The 25270-nt window shown below is 35.2% G+C and overlaps 2 protein-coding genes across 4 annotated transcripts; both read left to right on the top strand.

The window, feature by feature from the left end:
• Window positions 1-233: 233 nt before the first annotated feature.
• On the top strand, window positions 234-3195 carry LOC142986670 (cyclin N-terminal domain-containing protein 1-like). Its single transcript, XM_076135237.1, has 5 exons — window positions 234-385; window positions 1230-1403; window positions 1933-2139; window positions 2469-2660; window positions 3014-3195. The coding sequence occupies exons 1-5, from the start codon at window positions 301-303 to the stop codon at window positions 3193-3195; spliced, it is 840 nt and encodes a 279-aa protein (XP_075991352.1). The 5' UTR covers window positions 234-300.
• Window positions 3196-10571: 7376 nt separating this feature from the next.
• LOC142986328 (uncharacterized) lies at window positions 10572-24812 on the top strand. Of its 3 annotated transcripts, none has more exons than XM_076134778.1 (8): window positions 10572-10701; window positions 13535-13595; window positions 20921-21115; window positions 21524-21689; window positions 22931-23109; window positions 23313-23526; window positions 23896-23998; window positions 24413-24812. In XM_076134778.1, exons 2-8 carry the CDS (start codon window positions 13593-13595, stop codon window positions 24609-24611), a joined length of 1059 nt encoding a protein of 352 aa, XP_075990893.1. In that variant the 5' UTR covers window positions 10572-10701; window positions 13535-13592; the 3' UTR covers window positions 24612-24812. The 3 variants fall into 3 exon arrangements, with proteins under 3 accessions (XP_075990893.1, XP_075990895.1, XP_075990894.1); XM_076134780.1 differs by having other exon boundaries at window positions 23896-23993; window positions 24413-24547; XM_076134779.1 differs by lacking the exon at window positions 13535-13595 and having other exon boundaries at window positions 10597-10701.
• The last annotated feature ends 458 nt before the right edge of the window (window positions 24813-25270 follow it).

The raw sequence follows: 25270 nt of genomic DNA, 5'->3' as shown, positions 1-25270 counted from the left end.
GATAGGATACAAGTATTCTTATAATTCTTTTAATATGATGGCGTTTTTATTTTGCAATAATTAGTAACAAATAATTTAATAAAACCAAAATTTAAAAATAATATTCTACGATTCTATAATGCAGATCAATGCTTTCTTTTGCTATGTCTTTCGCGGTTTGTATTAAAAAAAAACACTTATTGTTTGTGGTAATGGTGAAGTTACCGGGCTTGTCAAAGTAACACATTATTTTTATGAATTAGGTTAGTCAATAATAATAAATAGATGTAAGTAAAAAAGCGTGTAACGTACTACATCAGAATGTGTTCTGAAATGGGTTCTAATTTACTGCCAGCGTATTTAACTGACTGGATAGAAGCTTTGATACAAGAGTACGAAGATGAAGGTATGGAAGTACCTTTGACCGACTGAATACGTATTTATTTCAGATAGTTTTAATATTGCATCAATTGATAGTGACATGATTTCGGTTTCTAATCCACTTGGATTTAGAAGAATCTGTATACTTATGTTACAAAGTAGTTTACATTTTAAATATAAAACCATCGTGCCATTTTGATAGTCGCCACGTAACTGTATCTAAAACCAATAATACTCGTAGCAGGGATTATGTAGTTTTCGATTTACCCTTTAAATTATTAACTATTCAGAATTATTGCTATTCTGTCTAAACGTCTCAAAGATCCCTTTTGTTCATAAAGTCGAAACATAAGTCGTTCTTAAAGTCGAACGAAAACACGATATGCGACAAATAATGATTTTTTATTCATATAAATTATTTTTAAATAGATCGACAATAAACTGTGTATAGTTATTATAGTAGTACTAAGCCGAGTGGTCTGAGAATGCACCTTATAGGTACGCAAGCGGTCTATTTTTCGAGCCCGAGGCAACACACCAATGAATTTTGGGAGTTACTCGTATGTGTATTGGATATCATAATCACTTGTTCCAACGATCAAGGCAAACATCGTGATGCAACCGTGCATGTCTGAGAGTTCTTCAAAAAAGTTATTGAGGCATACAAAATCCCCAACCCGTACTTGGCCAGTGTGGTGGGCTTAAGGTCCGACTCCTCCCTCATTACAGGAGGAGACCCTTGCCCAACAGTGGGACATTAAGGGGTTAAATATATTTATAAAAATATTAAGAGTCACTAGAAAATAACCATTAAACATACCTACAATAGGTGTGTTGAAAGAATATTTATTTTTTTAAATATAAATTAGCAAAAGAAGAAGCACGTTGGCCTATACTGCTGCTGCAGGCACCGGGTAGAAAGTTGATATGGCACCTGTGTTCGACGCTCGGCGTGAGCAGCAAGGGAGTGCCGGGGAGCGCCTGCCGCCTCATGGAGCGATACCTCTCACGTCACATCCAAAACTATCTTCAGGATTTAAGCGGTAACAGATAAATGCATCTCTTTTTTTGCCATGATAAAGCGCCATATGTGATAAGCTTTCTTTCTTTATAAAGAGGCTGATGTTACGAGGGCGTTTTCGTTCGTTTGTCCGCGAGTACGGATTGACACATAACAACTGCAGTATAACGTCGTATAATATACTGTTCAACGTTTAGTTGGTCGTAGGGTGATGGTTTTTATTCACCATGTAAAGTGTGACTATTATAAAAAGACAATATGTAATTGAAAAAACTTATAAAATACTGTTTTTTTATCATCCATACTATTATTATAAATGCGAAAGTAACTCTGTCTGTCTGTTACTAAATCACGCCTAAACTACTGAACCAATTTCCATGAAATTTGGTATGAAGATATTTTGATACCCGAGGACATAGGCTACTTTTTACCCCGGGAAAATGACGCATTCCCATGGGAAAATTCAGGTGGCGGTGTCGTGGGTAAAAGCTAGGAACCTATAGAGGATAAACTAAAAGTTTCGCATTTAATTTTGTCTGTAACTTGGTTAGATAATGATGAATGGGAGCTGTACAGAAGTTCGTTGGCGTCGCGGTACTACTTGCTGGCCGTGTCTTGCATCCAGCTGGCGGCCAAGATGACGGACCTCACGGCACTGCTCACAACCTCCTTGGTGCGCTCCACGCTGCTTCGGGAAGGTGTCGTGCACTCCCAGGCCGAGATAGTACACATGGAGTTTCATGTTTATCACACTCTAGGTGAGATTACAATGTAGGTAAAGTTAGTTCAATTCGATAAGTAGCCAATTATTTTATAAATTCACAAAATATTTAGACGTCGATAGTATGTTAATGGTTGGAAAATGGTACGTTTTTTTGTAAACGTTATATTGCTAGTAATTGTTCGTAGGAGTATAAGGTTACGGTTTCCATATTGATACAAAGGAAAAAAGGCCTGGGAAGTATCGCCGCGTGGTTCCTACCGGTAGATTATGCAAATGCGAACATTGATATAATTCGGGCACACAGTTATAAAGTTTGTTTTGAGCTACCGCTGATCACATAAGCAGTAATCACTTGTTTTCTAGATTTCCGTATCCCACTATGGACTTCGTTAGAGGCGGCTGAGTTCCTGGCGATTCGCGTGGGGATCCGTAGCCCTTCCATATTAGAAGCGGTGGCCCTCATCACCAATCTGTCAGAGTTCAACAGAGACTTGCTCGAACTACACATGCGCTGCTGGACCGAAGTCTGCAACACACCTGGCTCTTCATCATCCAGTAAGTAATGTAAATACGTAGGGTATTTTACTCGGTCAACAGAAAATTATTAAACTTGTAAGAAAGTAAACTAGCAAAATGTGCATCCAAAATGCTCTAGGTATTTCTTAATAATATTGAAATAAAATGTATATTATACTGACATTCAAATTGAAATAGGTAAACATTTGATATCGACGAAAATACGACATTGTGATGTCGATTTGTAAAAACCACCTAACTACCAAAAGTTGACGTTTGGCGATTGCCACGTTGCTATAGGTGGTCATGGGGCCATTAAAGTACCATAGGAAACAAATAATTGAAAGATAAATAACTTAGAAAATGCATTTAGATTGTTTGTTGTTTGTCAGGTACTGGTCGTTCTACGTTGAGAACACTGCACGTGTGTGCGGGCGGCGTGTGCGCAGCCGCGCGGTTCATGCGAGCGTCCGTCGACTTGACGCGGGCCCTCGCCGCGCTCACTCGCACCACACCTTCGCATATCAAGGCTATCTCCGATACAATACTCAATCATATTATACCTGAAAAATAGCATTCTACGACCCTAAATATTGAAAATGCTCAATTTGCATGTAAAAATATTATATAGAACTGGTAATGTAGTAATGGTTTTTTATTTATGGTTATGGCTTAGTTATTCGTTGTAATTACTTGATTCCATTCTAGCTAAGTATACGTCATATTTTGATTGAAATTATAAACTCAACATCTTCAACATGTTGAAATAAATATAATAAAATACAACATCACATATAAATACCTTAAAAATGATGTGTTCAATAAATTACCCGTTAACGGTATAAAAGATAGTTCGAGTACCTACATCGTATTGGAGGGCGAGCTTTTTGCGTTAACGTTAGAAGCTAGCAGAAGTATAACACAACACATTTCCATGAGATATAATGTGGTTATAAGACGAATCTTATAACCAGATTTAAATACGTTTGAATTGACTAAACTGTATGTGTAGTGCAAAAAGGAGATTCGTCATATTATTATCTTCGTGTGAACGTAGTGTAAGGCGTGTTGTTTCCGAGAGCACTTCTATCGTGTCGATTGACACCATCTGACACCACGAGGCGTGTTAGCGCTTAGCTAGCGTGCAAGTCAAGACGTAATGGCGCACGAAATAGGTATATGATTTGTTGTGCACTAAGCAAATTTGCTTTGGATGGATGGTCAAACGAAGGTAGGTTTTATCACATATTTCCGTACATTTTATAATAAGTATCTAAAAAATATTTTTGAGTCTGTAAAACAAAATAGTTAGGCTTAAGTCTATAAAGAATTTAAGTCGCGTTAGAATCTTGCACACATTTTTGAAAATGATATGGTGAATTTAGGTGAATAAGAATTATATAACAAATAAATATAAAAATAATGAATAAAATAAATTAAATGATGTAATAAATAAAAAAACTCCGTCCAACTACTGTTCTACTGCTGAATTATGAGGAAGGGTTAGGCCCTGAGTCCACTACGCTAGCCTTTGGGTTGGGGACTTTGCATTCCTTCCAGAACTGTGTCAAAGAACTCTCAGACGTGCAAGGTTGCATTACCGTGTTTTCCTTCACCGTTAGAAAAAGTGATATTATTATGTGTGTATTATATACATACACACATAACTTCGAAAAGTAATTGGGTGAGTGTTACCCCGGGTTCGAGCCATCGCCATCGTACGCCTACGTAGAAGGTACATGCAACAACTCGGCTATCACTGCACAAGAGTTACCAATAATGCATTATATTAATAACCAGTATTAAAAATGTAGCTGAATGTGACATTATTATACACAATTTGTATTTAAATGTGCACCAAACCGCAAAATGATGACTTAAGAACGAGTGTGTAGAGCACAAAAGCATGTGTCTGGAAAAATTAAGGAAATGGGTTGCCTGCGATATACAAAACGTACCAATAAAATTGTATTTATAGTGAGATGTTGTGATATCCTAAAGAAAAAAATACTGCGGGCTACTAGTAGTTTAAGGTGTCATTGTGGTTAAAATAATTATGATTCTCTATGACATTGTGTATAAAACCTATTGGTGAAAATGTCTCTAGGGTCACTCTGCATTAAGCGTTGTCTAATGTAGGTATTATTTTATGAAAAAGTTAGATTTACGTTTTTTTTTCAAATTATCTATAGGGCCGATACTCATAAGCCACGTAAAAGCAGCATTAAGTACATGTACCATGATTTAACATAGGACCCCAATAACAATATTGTGTACTCTGTTAGTGTAAACAGTAGACATTTTGATTCATACACATCAAAAAGCAGACTTGGTATAAACGCTGTTGGTTATGAGAATGTTACTATTTAATTTAATACTTGCGCATCAAGTGTGGTGCGTGGATGTTAAAATCCGTTATTGAAGTGAGCTGTTTGTTGCGGCGCGCGGCGCTTTGATCATCCGACTGCGAAATATGGATGCACCGCCGGAACTCCGGCCGCCTGCTTACTTTAATATCGACGCCAATCAAACTTCACAATCCAAAATTTATGAGATTCAATGCTTTTATCAACAATCTTCCTGACATTTACAAAGGATATAAGTATATAAAGGAAGAACATAAAATATTAATCATGACAGATAAATCTATGTTTGGTAATTGTTCAGTTGAAGAACTAATAAAACACCGACCTAATTTAATTAAAAAATCAAGTGTCAGGTCCGCATAGCGGCGGCGGCAGCGGCGGGGTGAGACGCACTTGTAACCCGCGAAACGTTAACAAGTTATAAAAATTATGAATGAACGTCAGTGAGACGAGGGTCAGGCGGGGCGCGGGGACATCAGAGGGTTCACCACAATAGACGGTGCTCTAGGGTGCCCAATAAAAACTTGACAAATGGCGTTTCATAATCGTGTTGCATTCCAAGCCTCGTCACAGCGGATTGTCCTCCCTCTGGAAAATATGTTCGTTGTTCCGAAATTACCTCATATAGCACTGCCAACGACTAAAGTTATCATATCATGTTACAAATACCATTGCTAGGTACCTATATTTTATGTGTTGCCTGCTGCCTAGGAGCCAATCTATTTGAAGAATATGTATTGAATAGGCCTCGAAAGTAAATGCCTTTAGGCAGATGATTATCGTTGAAAGCAATTGGTCTATAATTATTTGATTGTGCTACAGAATACTCCCTCTTTTATTGTCTCTTAACAAGACAGGGGGGGTTATTTATCTCTTCGACTTAACTAGATTTTAACCTGCAACGTAATTCATTGTTTAACATTATTATTCTTATATTGATTTGACTACATACACCACGAGAATAAAATTTAAATAACATATGAAGAGATTTTTAATCTTTACATTTCAACTTAATGTAACTGTAGTTAGGTTAACTAGCGGTTATTCTTGTAGGTAATTAATACGTTAGTTTACACTATAGGGTACTTGAGATTCCAATAGCAATTAGAAGACATTTGTGTTACCACAGAGTGAGGAGGGTATAAGACCACTAGCGTTAATGGCTCCTTAGACCGTCTCGATCTCAATTAATATTACCGCATCGTGTGTGTGGCTTGCTGACCGACTATCCACTATACATGTACTATGTAATACTTACATGTAATAGGCTAATTCGACTGTTACTTAAGTTTTTATAGTCAATTCGTATCCACGGTCCGTGTAAACTGCGCCGGTAAGTCAAGCAATCCAAGGTAAAATAACCCGACATCAGAAAGGTTTAAAAATAAATTATATTTTTTTCTCCTTTTACACTGTAAATAATAAACACTTTGTAGCGCGTTCCGATTATTTTTTATGGTACTTTTTTATTATATGTACGTAATTATGTAATGCATAATAGATTTTTCCATGAAATTATTGTTAACTAGTTGCTAAGAATTTATTGCGCCCCACGGATCAGGGTGCCCCACTCATCTATTGTGTGTGTACATTATACTTTCTAAATACTACTACAGTAAGTAGTAATAAGTAGAAGTACTATAAACACGTAACCGGTGAAACAAAAATATTAGATACAATAAAAGGAAGCTAAGTTTTTTATTTATTTAATGGGTTTAATCGCTTAGCGATTATATCACCGGAAGCTAAGTTCTAACATCAATTATTTTTTAAACATCAAGTATGTACAAGTACATTTATAAGATCGTCAAATGATGGCCGTTTACTCAGACATAAACATCAGGAAGGTCGTAAAGTAAGTCTCCGCACTATTATTACGCACTAGAGGCGAGCGAAGAATGTCGTGTAATAAGGGTTGGGGTTGGTATTAGCCTCGCCAAAATATTGTGCTAACTCACCGCACCCCCGCCCCGCACACCGGCAATATTATTAAAAATAATTTCTCATTTTTATTACCCGCTCTTAAGCACTACGTAATAAATGACTACAATTTTATCACAATCAATGCTGCTGAACGCAGTGATAATCGAGAATGTAATAATGTTTGTGTTAAATAATAAAATCTTTGTTGATGTTAAAAATATATTTTGTGATGGTAAAAATCTAATTGACATAATAATACGTCGTTATTTAGGTACATGACTCGTGTGTGAATAACGACTGTATTCAGAAATTCATGCTGTTTGTTTACAAATTTTAATTTAAATAATTGAATATTACAAAAATCACAAACAGCCTGTGATTGTCCATGTGTCAACTTGGATTGGAATAAAAACTTACTTCTTTCAACAGTGATTGCGTCACGTGTACAGTCAGCTCCAAAAGTAGCTATACTCAATCTTTTGAAACCCTATATACTGAAGTGTGCACATTATTCCACAACAAACTCAGGTAGAATGAGTTAGAATTAAACATTTCAATCAATGGCAAATGTTTTTTTCCATAGAATAATGTGCACACTTCAGTCTATAGGGTTTCAAAAGATTTGGTATGATCAGCTACTTTTGGAGCTGACTGTACCTAAGTTACTAGGGAGAAATAAAAACCGACATGACAAAATACCGTATTTGTACGCATATTATATATTATGTAAATTAAATTTGAAACAGCTTTTTCTCAGATATTTTTTACGTAATTATACTTTTCCAAAACCCATTGCCCATACTTTATTTAAAAAAATAAATTGTGCAAAGAAATGCAAATATATTTTACTTATAAAATACATTTACTTATAATATTATATTATCTCAATTTTATGTGTGCGTAGCCGTGTGGGTCAATTTTATTATTAGCGTCGTAGTCTTCTCGTAGCAGCTCTGTAGAACCAATCCGTAGCAAATCTGATATTAGCTACACAATACAACATTAATTACAAAGTTAAAAATACTGTTATTTCGTGCTTCTTACATCCCTGTGATATTATTTGTGTTCAAACATATGTATGTAAATACACTTTTAGAATAATTAAATCACAACTCTTTTTCAATACTTACTTCCTTCTAGGGTTTTAATTTTTAACGTAATAATATAAAATAACATGACAATGAGTGTGTAAATAGGTTTGTTTAAGCTTGTCTTATGTTTAAATATTTGATTCACATGGAAATTTCCAATAACAAAACAGCTCGACAGCTTTTTAGTAAACAGTGGTAGGATATCGCCGCTCTGAAACACGTTGCTCAGAATACTATTAAGCCCAAGTTCGCATTCATTTCCTGTGAGAAATGTGCTCTCAGCACACGGCACTGTATCAATCGTAGTTGCGATGCGACCGCATTTATCTAAACCATTGATCGCTATATACCCTGCTAATATACAGTAATCTATACTCATATTATAAAGCTGAAGAGTTTGTTTGTTTGTTTGTTTGAACGCGCTAATCTCAGGAACTACTGCTCCGATTTGAAAAATTCTTTCAGTGTTAGATAGCCTATTTATCGAGGCAGGCCATAGGTTATATATCATCAGGCTACTACCAATAGAGCAGAGTATCGGTAAAAAATGTTACGAAAACGGGGGAAATGATGACCTATTCTCTCTTATATGCCGCAAGCGAAGTTGCGCGGATCAGCTAGTTTATACTAATATTATAAAGCTGAAGAGTTTGTTTAATTGTTTGAACGCGGTAATCTCAGGTACTACTGGTGCGATTTGAAGAATAATTTTACTGTTGAATAGCATATTTATTGAGGATGACTATAGGCTATATATCATCACGCTACGACCAATAGTAGCAGGGTACTGGTGAAAAATGTTACAAAAACGGGGAAAATTATAACCTATTCACAAGTTGCACGAATCAGCTAGTACAAAATAAAACGCCCAAACCTATCTGATTAGAGTCTAGGAGAGAGGTCCAACCTAACACAGTAAGATTGTAACTTGGTGCAATAGATGCTTGATGGAAAATAGAAGGTACTTAATGTTTTTTGTTGGTAATTTGGCTTAAACTTAAGTCGCTACAATAAAGTTGTTGACGTTAAGCAATTATGATAAGAACAGATGTTGCATAAATTCACTGCAGATAAATAAGTTACTTGTCTTTTAATTTAAATGTACTTATGTATAATAAACTATGTATATGATGCAGAAATTCAATTGCACTAAACTTACGATACACTATTCGTATATGTTATTGGTAAATATGCCATGATATGCCATAACATATAAGATACCCCTATAAAAACGTAAATCATACCCATATTTTGAGCTAATAAATATTTTTTAGGGTTTTACAGAACTCCAAATTTGTTAAATTCTGAATATGATATCCATCAATTATTTACATGTGAGATTGGTTTACTAAAAAATAACCCATAATTCTACAACTTGGCATAAGAAAATGACAAAGTTCAATGTTTGCTAAAAGACTTATTGTCTCACTTTTGACTAATAAATAAGTATTGCTAGTAGCTACATGCTCTAATTATGTAACAGGGTCCAATTAGCGCAAGGTAAAAAATCATAATTCCCAACTTCTGCTATTCTTCATTATTCTTTAAATTGAATAAGTAAAGACATGGTACTTTGTTATCTGTGGACTACAAACACCTTCATGTTAACTGGCATTAAGAAATTATTTGGAAGATTTCTTTTTTCATGTCAATGAGTCTGATTTAAACGGTTACAGCAGTTATTGTTGATCGCTTGTTGAATTGGGTATTTGATTTCAATTAATGAAAAAAGTCCAATATTATTGAACTAGAGATCTGGCCTTACTACAATATAGTAGAGCCAGATTTTGATATCTGAACTGAAAGTTTGTGGAATATTTTAACACAGTCTATGTTGCAGTAGATACTAACATTAAAAAATAATATCCAGGGTAGAATAATTGTATTTAAAGCTCGTGTGAATTTTTGGACACTGGCGGACACCCAATAAAAGCGTGATTTATAAATTGAGTTATTAAACTACGCGATAAAAGAAAACCTCTATTACATAATTTAAACGAGTGAAACACACCTACGTATAGATACTTTAATACCGTCATTACCGCGGAGATGAAATATGCGTTAAAAAGAACAAATCCGCTGCAGATCGATGTTTTCGCCAGTAATCCAGATTTTCATCGCTGGGAGTGGTCGGCTGCTCCGCCTCGCTCACTCCTCTATACGATATTCTGTCACACTCATATTTGTTACTTTATAAAATGTTCTTGTTTTTTTAAGATTGCAATTTATTTAAATTAGATTAGTCTGTATGCGCCAGGACTAAGTCACGGAGAGAAATCTGAGTTGCTGCTTAGTCCACAGATTGTTCGATTTTATTTATGATATTAATATTTCTGACTATTTCATCATGATAATGACAAATACACACTAAAATTTTACATAAAAATGTAGAGCTCTCCATCTTTGTTGGTAAAACTATATAGCCGTACTAGCCAGTTATAAATGGGAGGGTTCAAGTTTTTGAAATCCACATTTATTCAATGAGTTGTTGGAAGTTTCTAGATTGTTGGAAAATGTTTTACGTTTTTCTTTTTTCAGGAGAGCACTGGATGTGGGGGCGTGTCGTGTGAACCGCCCGCCCAGCGCCGCGGCGCGCCGCTCCGCAGTCGCATCGTAGCCGCCGCGTTGTGAGCACGTCACTTCACCCGTGCACTAGTCCGTCGGGATCTAGTTACGCATCACTTTTCCGTCGCATACTTGGTAAGTCTATACTTTCATATTTTTAAAGTATTCGCAAGTGAATTAAGTTATTTTGTGTCTTTCTCTTTAGATTATATTATCATTTATTTGTTTGGGAAATAAGTGCATAATGGATCATACTTAAATAACGTCTAAGTAAACTTCAATGTGAATACTTATATATTTTACAACTCTCAAAGATTAAGACAACTAAAATATAAAAAAAAAACAATTGTTAAGTTGACCAATCGCAGCAGACGTGAATCCGGCCGAAGATATTTTTAAGTAAATTAAAGGTAATTATAATAATTTGATACTTAATACTTACCTAGTTTTATAATTGTGTCGGATACTAAGATTTTTGACAATCCTTAAAACACGCTCGTTGGCGACTTGGGAAGTTAAAACATTACCTATTTGTCTCGAACGTTTTACAGGTTCTATGTGAATATTACGCATAATCAAACCTTAATTTCTGTATTTATTTCAGATATTTTCAAATAATATTAAAGTATTACTTTGAAAAATGTAGCAAACATCGGCAAAAATAAGCATGTGCTTAACAAAAATGTTCATCTTAAGATTATATCTCTGTCTATTATAAAAATTAATGAGAAATCTGAGAATTAAGTTCCTATCCTGATTTAGGGTAATCAATATTTTTAGAAGTGATAAACCATTAATTTCCGTTGAATTAATTTCGAAGATTAAACCAAACCTATTGTTTCTGATGATCTTTTACAACTTTTCTTGGTTATCTGGCGGTAGGCTAAGTGTGTACATGTTAAAAACAGGTTTTGAAGTGACTATCCCCTAAAGATTTTTAATTGCCTCAGTTCATAAACTTTAAACAACTTCGATGATGAGAATCAAGTTAGATATTTTTAATACAACGTAATTTAATTTAATAAAAGTATTTTTCATATTTATTAAGGAATTTTATGATGCCTCATTTTAATCATATTTATATTTAAATATTTTTCCCTTGTTTATAGTTACATTTAAAATTTCATTAAAAAAATATAAATGTAAATTTAGAAAATACCTGCCTACAATTTTTTATATTTATTATAATTTTTAATGTCAATTTATAGTTTATTTTAATCGATAGTTAAGTTAAAATAGTAATTTTTACTCGTAAATGTACGTCTTGAATACAATGTAGGCAAAATGAAAATAAACATTAACAGAGATTAAGTTACGTGGCACCAAATAAATTATTTTCCGAAAAAAATATAGTAGACAAAAAAATATCATCTACTCTTTGAATCCTGTTTTAAACATACTGCCTCCACCTCTCAATTTTAATAACGAATTAATCAAATTAACTCAAAAGAAAGTTCTAATCTACATTTCTTAAAAGCACTTACTTCAAATCGACGGATTGATTTATAATAGATTTATACGGGTGTTCCGTATTCCATTCATATCAATCTCGAATCTACCTATTTTTGGGCAACGATTGGCAAAGTCTTAAGTCATAAGCGAGTACCGGAGCGATAAAGCCTGCAGCCTCCAAATTTTACATTTACTTTATTTATTAAATACGAAGCCTAACGCTTATACTTGAATAAATTATACGAATAGCGAAGACAAAGAAGTGAAAATTTATCCCAGGTACGGTAGCGCGATTTTCTACAACTATCGGCTATCGACAACCGGCTAGCTATCGAGAAATATTGCCTACAGTTTCTGCGGCCTCTTGCAAGCGCCGCGAGAGCTATTACTAGTACATTCAATATATCAAACTCTCGATACTCGACAGTACCAATTGCAGAGAATCATGCTATAACATTAATTTGATGGTCAACTGTGACATCTTTACCTAGTCATGGTATTAGTTTATCAATACTTACATTGTTCGATGACAAACATGTTTTATTTCATTGATAACGCACAATCTTGACTTTCATAAAACGATGACATGTGTAAAACTTACACATTCAAATATCATGGCAGATTAAGATTAAGATTTTGGTAGATTAAGAAAGAAAAGCAAAGAACAATGAAAACTAATGAGCAATAAATATGTAATTGAACTGAATCGAACATTACAAGGTGTAGAGTAGTGCTGCTATAGTCAACGCTACTAAAATCTACCAATAGCACATTTGACCTATGTTTATTTCCAAAAGTCGCTAAACATATTCAATCTCTCGACATCCTATATTTTAAAATATGCATATTATTACATTAAAAAAACATACGATATTGATTGAAATGTTTAATTCCGACAAAAAATAAGCAATTTGTACAGGTATTTAACACAATTTCGTAATAAAGTAGTTTTCAAAATATGAAGCAATTAAGCGACTATTGTACTGTACTATCACAATACTACAGGCCAGTAGTGTACCAGCATTAGTGAATACATCAATTCTGTTTCCCAACGTCAATCATCCCACTCGTACTGCGCTTGACGTATCCAGAGATATCGGTTAAATTACCTTCACCATCGTACACTTGTGAATATAACTTTACTATCCAGTAAAATACAATTCACGTCTATTCTTCTATTTAAGTATTATAAAGGGAGATATTTGATTTTTGTTTTATAATTTAATAGACTTCGTGACCACTGGACAATTAGCAACAATCTTTTTGACAAAAAGCTAAATCGTTAGTAAGTAAAATGGGGCGTTTAAAACATATAAAAAAATAACATTACATTTGACAGCTTCTAAAGTTATTTAAAAAATAAATCATATAAATTATTTATATTATCAGTATAAGATTTTTAATAGAAATAGCGGCTCGCTAAGTATTGTACTATATGAGTATGTGAGAAGTCGTATTTTTTCTTCCGAAATTATCTTCTTAGTATAAAAGTAAATGGTGTCCCATTGTTTTACAGCTCTTGCCGTCTGAACGGGTTAGCCATGGAGAGTTACAGTTGTCTATTATATCATTAAATGGTAATTATTAAAATCATAAGTGACTTGCAATGCGAATTGATAATCCTTTTTTTTATTTCGTAAATTTTCTTTTGTTTTATTTTCTCAAAATTTAATAGTTGATTGCTGCTCAAATTCGATCTATTTATAATTACAAACGTATTAATTTATTAATTGTTTTCTAAATAGCCAATAATTTGGATGTATAAGTTGGCAAAACTCTTACAGTCCTAATTCCCGATAATACTGCAATCCGTTAAAGTTAATTTAAATTGCCAAACTTGACCTGCTGTTCCAGTAAGACGAAGACGGATAAGAATAAAAATTCGAGTCGAGTTCGACCACGTTTCGGTAAATCACCCTCTATAGTATAACCCCCTTTCCCGGAAGCGTCGCAGACTGGGCATTTTGTATGAAATATATAATTTGAATACATTCAAAAGACTACGTCCGCGCCCTACCCTTGCCCTTTACGTCTTTTACGCTAGCCCTTCACGCGAGACCACGAGCTCGCTTACATATAATTTAAAACCTGTCCAAAAGCAAAGAACTCTTAGCAGTATCAAAGTTTCAGTTTTCTTAGCTCAGGGAATGGCAGAGTATTTCAAAATCAAGTTAGAAATATAAGTTGTTAAAAGTAATATATCCGTACTCAACGTAAGACGCCAGGTTCTTATAACAAACACAGTATTATTTTTAAAATGCCATTGGGGTTAGGTGGTAGACTTTTGTTGTGAGTTGATTATAGTGAAGATGTAATATCTGTGTAAAAATATTAGTGCCTACGTAATTTTTAAAAATTAAATAGGACGACCAATCAACCCTTGCGAAGCTACAAAGTGAACAACTCCTTATCTTAAAACCACTCTGGAAAATAACTAAAATACCGGATAATAAACACATTTTTATAACGGTAACTATTAATGCTATAGATTTGTTTGTATCGTTTGTAATATTGGCCTCAGATAGTTGTTATTTTTAAGCGCTAAGAAAAAGCTGTTCGAATTCGTCGTGTATAGTAGAGTCATAAATAAATAGTTGTGTACCGTTGATTCTATTAATGTAATATATCAGATGGTAGTTACCAATAAGCGGGCAATAAAACCGGCGAGCCTTGGCTGAAAGAAATACGCTTTTCCTGATTTATGCGTGATCGGAACGCAGCCGCCCCTTTTTCAATAAGGGCTCTGATAAGAATCATTGCGTAACGCCGCGTGACGGCCGCCGAGGTATGCAATTAAATCGCTTTTTTACAAGCCCGCCTCTTCACGAGAAAATATGTGGCTAATGACAAACTGATTTTTTTATTAACTATTTGACCGAGATTAACAGAATAAAAAAAATATAGATACAATGTATATTAAATTCTTATGCATGTGACATTTAATATTATACATGTTAATCTTATGTACATAGGTATATACAATTATGTACCTATTATAAAAACTAAAATGACCTGTAAATTAATAACTCATTATTTAGACAGTGAAAAATACTTACCTAGTTATTACTACCTGATAAAAAAATACAAATAGCCTAATTAGCTGTGTAGTTTTATTTGTGCTATGAAAGTGCTTTAACATTTTGCGACTAAGACCTTTTTCTTTAATCTGAAAAATATAGCTTAACTTATAAAAACAGTTTCCATGCCTTACGGGTATCCATTTCCAACAAATTTGTTTCTAAATTCTACGTAAAGGGTATGAACAATTGTTGATTTAAAGCAATATTCTAGAACGCGCATAATTTCTAAACAGTATAATTTAAATTTGGAGCAAGCGAGCTTTCGACTGCACCGTATGTATCATATCATAACGTTTACATTTGGTATGTTTATAGCCTACTGTTCCGGCCATACTATTCTTTTCCCAGTGTTTACACGTAGTGGCAATAGAATAGATAGCGTAAGTAACGCGGCCCAACTGCTGCGCTAAGTAGGCGGGCGTACGGCGTACACTCCACCTACCTTATACACACTTAAGAAAATAATGAGAACACTGCTCGTTGATAAACACTCGTTAGTTTTTTTCTTAAATAGAATTATTGGCTTTTACAAAGCATTCAAATATAGTTTTTATGTTTTTAACATATAATTTGACGTACATTTTGTGGTATTTCTTGTATTTCTTAGTTCTCGAATACAATGTAGTAGGTACATTAAAGAATAATAAGTGTAAATCATTTTATTAGATGAAATGTCCTGAAGACTTCTATCGCAAGGCAGTCTGGGAACCTTACTCTTGTTTTAAACGCGAACTGTTAGAAATCAAATTTATAATACTCAAGATGATATCTAAAAATGAGTTAAAATCTATATTCTTTTCACACCAAAGCTCATTGTAAATAATTATTAAGTTACAATTGTGTGTAAAGGTGCTCCCACACAGCAGTTATATAACGTTATACAACATTGTGAAATACGATAACAAAACAGTTTTAATAAAATTTAAAAACAAATTTGTTTAAAAAAAATGTTATAAGTCAGTTTCTAACATTATACATATAACTGCTGTGTTATGTGGGAACACCCTAAAAACTATTTTAATGTTGAATTGTGTTTTATGTATTATGACAATATATTAATATTGAAGTAAATTATTTGTGGTCGATATGCTTTGATCTATATTTTTTAATAATAAGGAAAGATTTCTAATTACAATTAAAGTATGTTTGTAACGTATTGGTTCAAGGACTACTGGACATACACATGATACACAGATAGTCTATAACCTAGCTAGATTAACACATTTTACTCCAAGGAATCTTTTCTCGTGGACGAAGTCGCGGGGAGAAGCTAGTAATATAATAACGCAATCAATCAGTTAATCAGCCATCATAACTATTTGATTTCAATTAACAGGTGCTTGTAACACAGACGTCTCAATGGCATTCCGTGTAATAAGGTGAATTATACTTGTGTACTATACATAGGAGTCTAGACGTATCTAATAGAGATGCGGGGGTCAAGCACGTGTTAATATGTCTGCATTATAAGCTATTGGATAATGCAGGTACCAAAATGTAGGCTTAATGAATTTTCAATGTCTGATTACAAATAATGTATCTTTACTTTTAAATTCTCGTACATTATATGAATTTTAAACTCGAACGTGAATGGATAATGTTAGTCACAGGTTGAAGGGGTCGAATCTATTGCTATTGTAGTATACCCCAGACTATTATTGAAATAAATATAATATAAATTAGACGACCCGAGAATCGAACCCGTGGACAGCAGTCGGACTCACAACTGACTAGACCACGGAGACAGTCATTCTCATAGCGTTTATACTCGTTTAGGAATTGAGTAATAACAATTAAACAAGTATAAATATTAATTAAATGTTGCTACAATATAATTAAAGGATACGTAAAAACAAACACTTCTAACGATGATTTTCCTTGAAAATCCATATGTTCTTTATCTTAATCGAGGTTAACAAAAAGGAAAATGATACCCCGAAGAACCCGCTGAATATGATTTATTTGAGGACAAATTAATATAGAAAATACAATGTAACTAACAGACGGCATACCGCAACTGCTTTGTTACTAATTAATGTGTACCTACAGAGCACACAAGCAAATTACACGTATTAACCAAGGTACGTTATTGATACGTAACCGGTAACCGCTGGTTAGGTTTCCAAGCCGATTACTGTAACGGACATAATCACAATTGACATGTCGTTTACATTTCACTCCAATCAACGCATAGCGTGATTAATAGGCCTGCTACACGTTTAGCTACATATCACACGATCTCCATATCTGACCGTTTGTGTCTCCAATTAGACCAGGATAATGGGTTAAGTGTTGTCGTGTAATCAATTCGGGGTAAACAGCACCCAGCTTTGTACATGCCATTTTGACGTCACACAAACAAAGCCACATCACTGCTGATACCAGGTTCAAATGCAATTACTGTATTTAGGTAATACTGTGTGTCACAGTGTTACCTTTAGTCTTAGATGGATATGTCGTGATTGTTTCTCTTTGAATTGATAAACGATTTAATTCGATTTGCAAAGGAGATAATAAAATGTATTTTTTATTATTATTTCCCAAATTATTCTTGTTCGCCATGCAGGTACTTCTTCAGAGAGCATAATATTCTGAATCTGGGGGCACGGCAGTGCCCCCGCAATTCGAGCAAAAAAAGCGGCACAGCCGTACCATCCTTTTCTTGAAGCAATTCCGGCCATTAAGTTATTTGTCAGTTGATATGAAAAACAAGGTGGAATATAGTGATAACTATAATATAATCACTACTTAGAAATAATTTCAATTAATTACCGTCCCACTGCTGGGCAAGGGTGTCTTCCTGTAATGAGGGAGGCGTTAGGCCTTGAGTCCACCACGCTGGCGAAGTGCGGTTGAGAACTTTGCATTATCACACCTTACTTTAAGTTTAACGCAGATTCTCAATATTATTTTGTTCTGTTATTGTAACATTCTAATCGTTCTTGTCTTAACGACTGTTTTCCAAATATCCGGGAAAACCTCGTTTAATATGCTCACATAAACATCTCAAAATAATAATATATTTTTTTACTTTAATGTTATTTTATTTATTGGTTCGTACATAGATACGATGACATCTTTGTTCACTGACTGAAATTTTCACACTGTACGTGAACGTTATTTAGAAATTCATTTTTACTTCATAGTAAATAAATCGAAAATTGTATAAAATCGCATAAATGCGACAGCTATCTGAATAATATAAAATTTCTACGGCAAATCTATATTCATCTGGGTTCAACAAAAAATAGCAGTATTAATTATTCATAAAGGCCAATAAACATCGAAACATTGATTTCCAGTTGTGCACCTGAGATTAATATCTCAGAATTACAGTGTCAAAGCTCCCTCGTTGTATGAGCAAGTGAACGGACAAGCTTAATTGTAGCATTTAGGAGGGCCTCGTCAGACCGCCGCCGTCTGTTCCGTGAATGATCGACGTTTCTGACCGCCTGAATAACACAAAGGCTGGCCAATACAAAGCTGTCGATCCAGAATAGGGCACACACGTAATAGAACGCGTATTAGTAGACGCACATCAAAGTAATTGCACCACTGTCAACATGTTTGGATATAACTAGCTACTGAAAGCACTTGGGTTGAGTGGAGTGCACAGATCATACATAAGTACATCCTTTTCTAACAAATTGTTTTGATGAATATATTTTGGATTTCAAAGGTTGTATGCGCTCGGTTTGTTAGCTATTTGCGGCTTTTTTTAACTGTTCGTTCGGAATTCGGATTTTATTCGAAAGATATTATATTCAAAAATATTTTTTAAGAATTATTACAACAGAGAACAAGTCTTAAAAGCAATATTGTAGTTTTCATTTATTTTATAAAGGTTAATTCAGGAACCGTATTAGTATGCAATATTGTGTACGAATTGCGACAATTTTAATATTAGAAATCATTCAACAAAAACTAAAAGATATTGTTCAGAAAAGAAAACGTTTTAATAAATGAAATATCCCATAGGAGGCGTAACCATCAATTTTAAATTTGTTTATTAAATATTCAACTGCTACTTGTATCGTTAGAGTAACATTGTTCTGTTGTCCTTACGAAGTTGTACGACTTGTAATAGATTCGGGCGCTCGCACTAAACGGCCAGGCGGCCGGACGACGCAATATGAACGTTAACAAAATAAACATGACTTCTATTCGTGTGCGGTTAAGTGGTTGTAATTCTGATTTTTTGTTTGTTTCCTCGAACCATACGACGAACACTTTCCGTGGAATTGTTTTATGTATTGTAAGACTTTATAGGAGTCGTGAAAAAACTGGTTTCGAATGTTATTTGCCTGCTGTAAATACACCCGATGACTAATATACGGATCTCACGTTGCGTTTCTTTGAAGGGCTTATTTTGTCTGATTTATTATTTTCTCGTATTACATAAAAATACTAATTCAGTACAGAAGTCTAATTTATGGAAGATGCTCTGATAATTATAATTTATTAAGAATAATACATTATTTAAATTACGTATTTTAATAAAATATCACCTTCAATATGCAATGCTTAGAGCGATATAGCGTATGAATATTATGAAGTATAGTCAAGAGCATAAATAAAGAAAGTATCATGGTCATTTTACGCTCGAAAAATTACAAGTTTAATTAATTATATATTTTATTATTTTTTATCTAAGAAAGCATCCGGTTTATTATTATCCACATACTTATTTACATTTGAATATGATCTCGTATTATACTTACATGCCCCTAAAAAAAACCGAAGTCGTACCGACAGCTGAATGCTGGAAAAAATTGAAATTAAAAATGTTCACAGAAATCTAGAAGTTCTACCACTACCGTATCGCACAACTTAACTTATACTGAAAATGATTACTAATAAACGTTATGCGAGTTTTGATAGTTCACACAGTTTTTTGTCTTTTTCATTTAAATACAAAAACGTTTCAAAATTTAATGTTATTCAACGTTTCGACGACTTACATCAGCCTTGATCGCGAATGAAAGAAAGATATCGTTACCCTGAAAATAGTAATTTTATATTACGTATACGGCGATAGTTTAAAATATTTGAGTTACGAAACACTGTACAACTAATCAGAGTATAAGCGACTAGTTAGAATTCATCAAAGGCTATTGCAGTAACGTGATACATATCTGTGCTCATAACTGTACCTATCTACACGATTAGAGCCTTTTAGATCGAATTGATTGTCATTAATTAACCATCGGATTACCTCCGCATAATTATTGTCTCGTCTTTGAAGATCAAGTTACGCTAATTGCTATAAGTAGGTATGTGTTACGTCCTTTCGCGAATAACTGAGATAATACAGAATGCCGATGCAGGTGTGTATAATTAGTGTATATCATATATAGGTTCAATAGGGATACACCTATATGTATATTTTTCCCATGTCAACTGTTATAAAACATCGATGTTTAATATTATAGTATGCGATGTATCGATGTTAAGTTAATTATATTAATATTATAATGATTATATTACATTAATCAGTATAATATAATAATGGTTTTGAAAAGAATTGTGTATTAGGTATTTGTTTAAACTCTCTTCTTCGGAAATTCATACACCAAACGAGCCCAAAAGTTAATAGGAAGGACTTTTTTGGTCACCTTTGTTCAGGTGAAAACCGACTCTATCGTTGTAGAAAACTACGATGTTTCCATACTTACAACGGTGTTATCTTTAGAGAAACATATTACTAAAGTGTCTAAACATAATAGTAACTACATGGGACTAGCATTATTTGTTGTCTCCTGGTTTGCTAGCGACCTATATTTTGGGAATCAAATAATCATAGACAACTTACCTATGCGTAGAGTGCTGCACATATCATGGAGGGGTTTCTACACCACATGGCGCCGCAGTTCCTCCACCCAGCTCTGCAGAGCTTCGGCTGCGGTGCATTCCGGCCGATAGGTGGCGCTTTCCACCCACTGTACCCTGGCAAGGCGTTCGCTAGGCACCTCGGAGAACAATACGCACTTGGCCAGAGCGTTGGCCAAGCCTTGAGGGTAAGTTATATTCAAGCCTTGAACTGAACTGATCTAAGTGATACGTATACAATAGAATTTGTATTTTAGGTGTTCTAAATGATATCGGCGCGTCGTACTGTAGGGCTACTAAGTTCCGTTAATCCCTTGCTTCGTTCGGTACTTTCGCAATTGATAGGAAGTTTAGAAAAAGAAGAAAGAAATCATGGGAAGAATCAATCAAAATTCTGAAAATTCAGAAACAATTGAATACAGGTTCGTCATTGATATCCCAACTAAAATGACAGCTCGGTTTCAAATACCGATTTCCACAAGTAGTAGTAGCATAAAAAAATTTTCCTCTCAAAGTTAAAACTATCGGAGAGTTATAACTAAAGAATTACAGTATCAGTATTACAGTACAGTGTAGTGTTAAATACTATTATTTAGAGCGTTCGCGATGAGAGCAGTACTCCTCCTCTGTACCGGCACGGGTATGCGGCGAGGGACGACACCAGCTCGCCGGGATCAGCCGCCTCCGCCTCACCGAGACCCTGCAAGGATGACGACGCTCCACCGCCGACCACGTGCACTGACTCACACGACTTCTTCTCACGTAAGTCATCCTACTAATATTATAAATGCGAAAGTTTGCGTGAGTACGCAAATACTACTGAATCGATTACGATTAAATTTGGTATGTAGGTAGCTGAAGACCTAGAAAAACACATAGGCTACTTTTTATTTATCCTGGAATTCCCGAGTGATCGGGATTTACGGAAGGGCTTCCACGCGGATGGCCTCCAGTAGATCTTTATTTAACAAAATTTAAACTTTTGCTTTCGTACGATACTGAAGGCTGTGACTTATTCCATAAAATGATGTGTCCTACATTCTTAATCTGCAAAATTGAGTAGCCTTAAACAGCGTATCAAGCAAAGCTACCTTGGCTTTAATAAGTATTATCTGATATCCATACTAATATTATAAATGCGAAAGTAACTCTGTCTGTCTGTCTGTCTGTCTGTCTGTCTGTCTGTCTGTCTGTCTGTCTGCTACTCAATCACGCCTAAACTACTGAACCAATTTGCATGAAATTTGGTATGGAGATAGTTTGATACCCGAGAAAGGACATAGGCTACTTTTTACCCCGGGAAAATGACGCATTTTCCGGGAAAATTCAGGTTTCGCCACCGAAGTCGCGAATAATCAATATTATAATGACATTGAATTAACAAAATTCCGTTGTCATGGCAACAGTTTTAATGGCGGATATGCTTAAGCGCGAGTTATATGAGATATAAATAATTTTGAGAATATTTTTCGTGAAAAAAAGCATATTTTGTTGTTAAGGAATAATTAAGTTTTGTATTAGTAAAAAAAAAACATTCACGCGAGCGGAGCCGCACGGGTCAGCTAGTTTAGTATAAGATAAGATACATGACTTAAAATAACAAAGGAAAGAATTAAATAGACGCGACCACTTCGTACAGCAAAACTTATGCTTCCTAGCTAACTCCAACCAAACAACTCGCACGGCATAAATTACATAACACAGCAGTCGCTAGTTTGTGAGTTGTTTGCAATATCCATACTTCCATACTAATGTTATAAATGCGAAAGTAACACTGTCTGTCTGTTACTCAATCACGCCTAAACTACTGTACCAATTTGCATGAAATTTGCTATGGAGATATTTTGATACCCGAGAAAGAACATAGGCTACTTTTTACCCCGGTAAAATGACGCATCTCCATGGGAAAATTCAGGTGGCGGACGAAGTCGCGGGTAAAAGCTAATTGTCTATGTTTACTTAAACGTTTCAAGCTGTTTGAAGTTGTAAAATATTGTGTGCAGCGGACGGTGAACGCAAATCATCTTGCGGTGTATGCGGTGCCAGATTGGGTCCAGGAGTGGCCCAGGCGCACTTCCTTCAAGAGCTGCAACATTTGTATAGCCTCAGCGCTCTGCCTAGAGAAGCCACCGCTCCGCCCACGCACTCCTTGCATCATCAGGACGAAGACGCTCGCTGGGAGGTAGGAATAATACGATCGCATCGAATGTAATAATTATTGTTCATGTAATTTTTATTTAAAAAGACCGACTCCAACGTAAAATACTTAATCTGAAACAAAACACGCGTTGTAGTATTGTTTTTGACGGAAAAATAAATATTATAAACAATTTATAAAATCGTATTTGTTTTTAAACTTTAGTTTATTCAACATTTTGTTTGTAGACGTACCAGCGCATCCGTGCGAACCGGCAGCGTCGTTTGAAGCTGCGGACCCGCAAGCGTCACCACACGGTGGAGAGCATGCTGGGCTACGACCTGGAGGAGGAGAGGCGCGAGGAACGACCTCGTGAGCCTCGCCAGTACGACGCTGAAGACGAACCCGTCGATGTCGAGGGAGACTCCCTCGGGTGGCCTGAAGCAGCCATCAATGTTGACGGTAAGGCAATAGTTCCACCGCAGGTTTCTTTTAATTACTTTTTTATGGCGAAGGATAGAAGCTGAGTTCTAACAATTTTTCATACGCTTGTATTATATGTCCTTAAAAAAAGTCAGGTACTTAGTAGGTACTCCTAACCGGCGGTTATGTGGAACTATATGGATGGATGTGAATGAAGCAAGGGAAGTTTGTAAGGATTGTACTGAATGGCATTATTTAGTCTCTGTCTACCCCTATGGGAATAAGGCATGGTTTTGTGTTTTACTATATTAGTGGGATTGTATATCACCAACAGCAGTGGTTCCTCGAGTGTAAAGTCTTGCCAAATGGGGCACTTTTACAATGATGATATTTTTTTTTGTTTTACAGAGAAAGAGCCCCGCGGCGAAGGCGAAAAGCTCCACTTGAGCTACGCCGAGGACCTCGAGATTTCGAGTACCAACGACGCAATGCAGTCACCTGAACGCGTGAGGTATTTTTTTCTCTAAGAGTCCACACAACACCTTGTCCTTTTTACTTTATGTGTCTGTTTGTAAATAATACTGTCTTGTTTGTTATTTTATAACATAACACAACAATTGCTCTTTTGATAATTTTTACAATATGCAATATAACTTACAACGAGCTGTCCTAAAGTTCAAGCATCATTCTGCACGATCTCAGCGCACGGATTAACGGATTATTTTAATTACTACACCTACAATTCGTTACATAACAATATAATGTGGCCAACATTCAATGATAAATCAATTGATCACACTGACTAATACAACGTAGTTCAGGATCAACTCAATGCTGCTACGATATATCCTCCACTGTCCAAACTAAGTCCTTACCAATAAATATTATTATATAAATCTCAAGTAAATTTTTGGTTGTTATTCAGGATTGAAACACCGAAGTCTGTGTCAGTGGAGTGTCCTGCGAAGGCCGAGAGCGCGGAGCGTCCCGCGGAGGTGTCGACGACGGAGTGGGGCGCAGCGCCCGACGCGTGGCCGGCGCTCGCCGCGGAGGCCTACATGCAGGCTACACGCCACAAGATGGACGGAGAAAACCTCCCGTCATCCACAGACTCCCGTAACTAAACGCACTATCCCATTAGAACAATTGTTCTATTATTCAGTCAATGGGATTGCGACCCCCAGTTTTATTTCACATTCAAATCCTATCCAAAACGTCCCCCAAAACTAAACGTAAATAAATAGTCAATGTCTTGTAAGCAATAGTTAGGTACTTATTGAAGACACAGAAGTAAATGATTAAATATTCACTTAATAAAGCCCTTCTCCCATTACGATACGCCCGCGCGACTCTAGTCTCGGAGACTAGTCGTCACGAAGTATCTCACATACATTTGTATGGAGACTACCAGTATCGTAATGTGAGAGTCTCCATACAAATGTATGTGAGATACTTCGTGGCGACTAGTCTCCGAGACTAGAGTCGCGCGGGCGTATCGTAATGGGAGAAGGGCTTTAGACCTTTTAAATATAAGATAGAAGTCTATGAGAACATGTAAACTCCCATTACCACTGCCGGCAAGTTAATAATAAGAATCGTCTTCAAATAGATGTATTTGTTTAAATCCTTAGGCAAATAATTAAATAGGTTTGTAGTTGTTTAGTACCTACTTTTGTTTTGTTTTTTTTTTCACTGTGAGCAACCATCGGTAAATTTTAGGACACAGATTTCTTTATACTTGGAGAGTTTTATAAAAAGGGCTTGGAAAGAAAGTTGAAATACT

The sequence above is a fragment of the Anticarsia gemmatalis genome, chromosome Z (genome assembly GCF_050436995.1).
Source record: "Anticarsia gemmatalis isolate Benzon Research Colony breed Stoneville strain chromosome Z, ilAntGemm2 primary, whole genome shotgun sequence".
Classification (NCBI taxonomy): domain Eukaryota; kingdom Metazoa; phylum Arthropoda; class Insecta; order Lepidoptera; family Erebidae; genus Anticarsia; species Anticarsia gemmatalis.
Note: the sequence above shows the minus strand (reverse complement) of the source record. Positions and strands in the feature narration are given on the sequence as shown.

Coding starts and splice junctions, on each gene's coding strand:
- LOC142986670 (XM_076135237.1), top strand. CDS start 301: ATGTGTTCTGAAATGGGTTCTAATTTACTGCCAGCGTATTTAACTGAC. Junction 386..1,229: donor ACAAGAGTACGAAGATGAAG/GTATGGAAGTAC, acceptor AATATAAATTAG/CAAAAGAAGAAGCACGTTGG. Junction 2,661..3,013: donor ACCTGGCTCTTCATCATCCA/GTAAGTAATGTA, acceptor GTTGTTTGTCAG/GTACTGGTCGTTCTACGTTG.
- LOC142986328 (XM_076134778.1), top strand. Junction 23,527..23,895: donor AGCAGCCATCAATGTTGACG/GTAAGGCAATAG, acceptor TTTGTTTTACAG/AGAAAGAGCCCCGCGGCGAA. Junction 23,999..24,412: donor CAGTCACCTGAACGCGTGAG/GTATTTTTTTCT, acceptor GTTGTTATTCAG/GATTGAAACACCGAAGTCTG.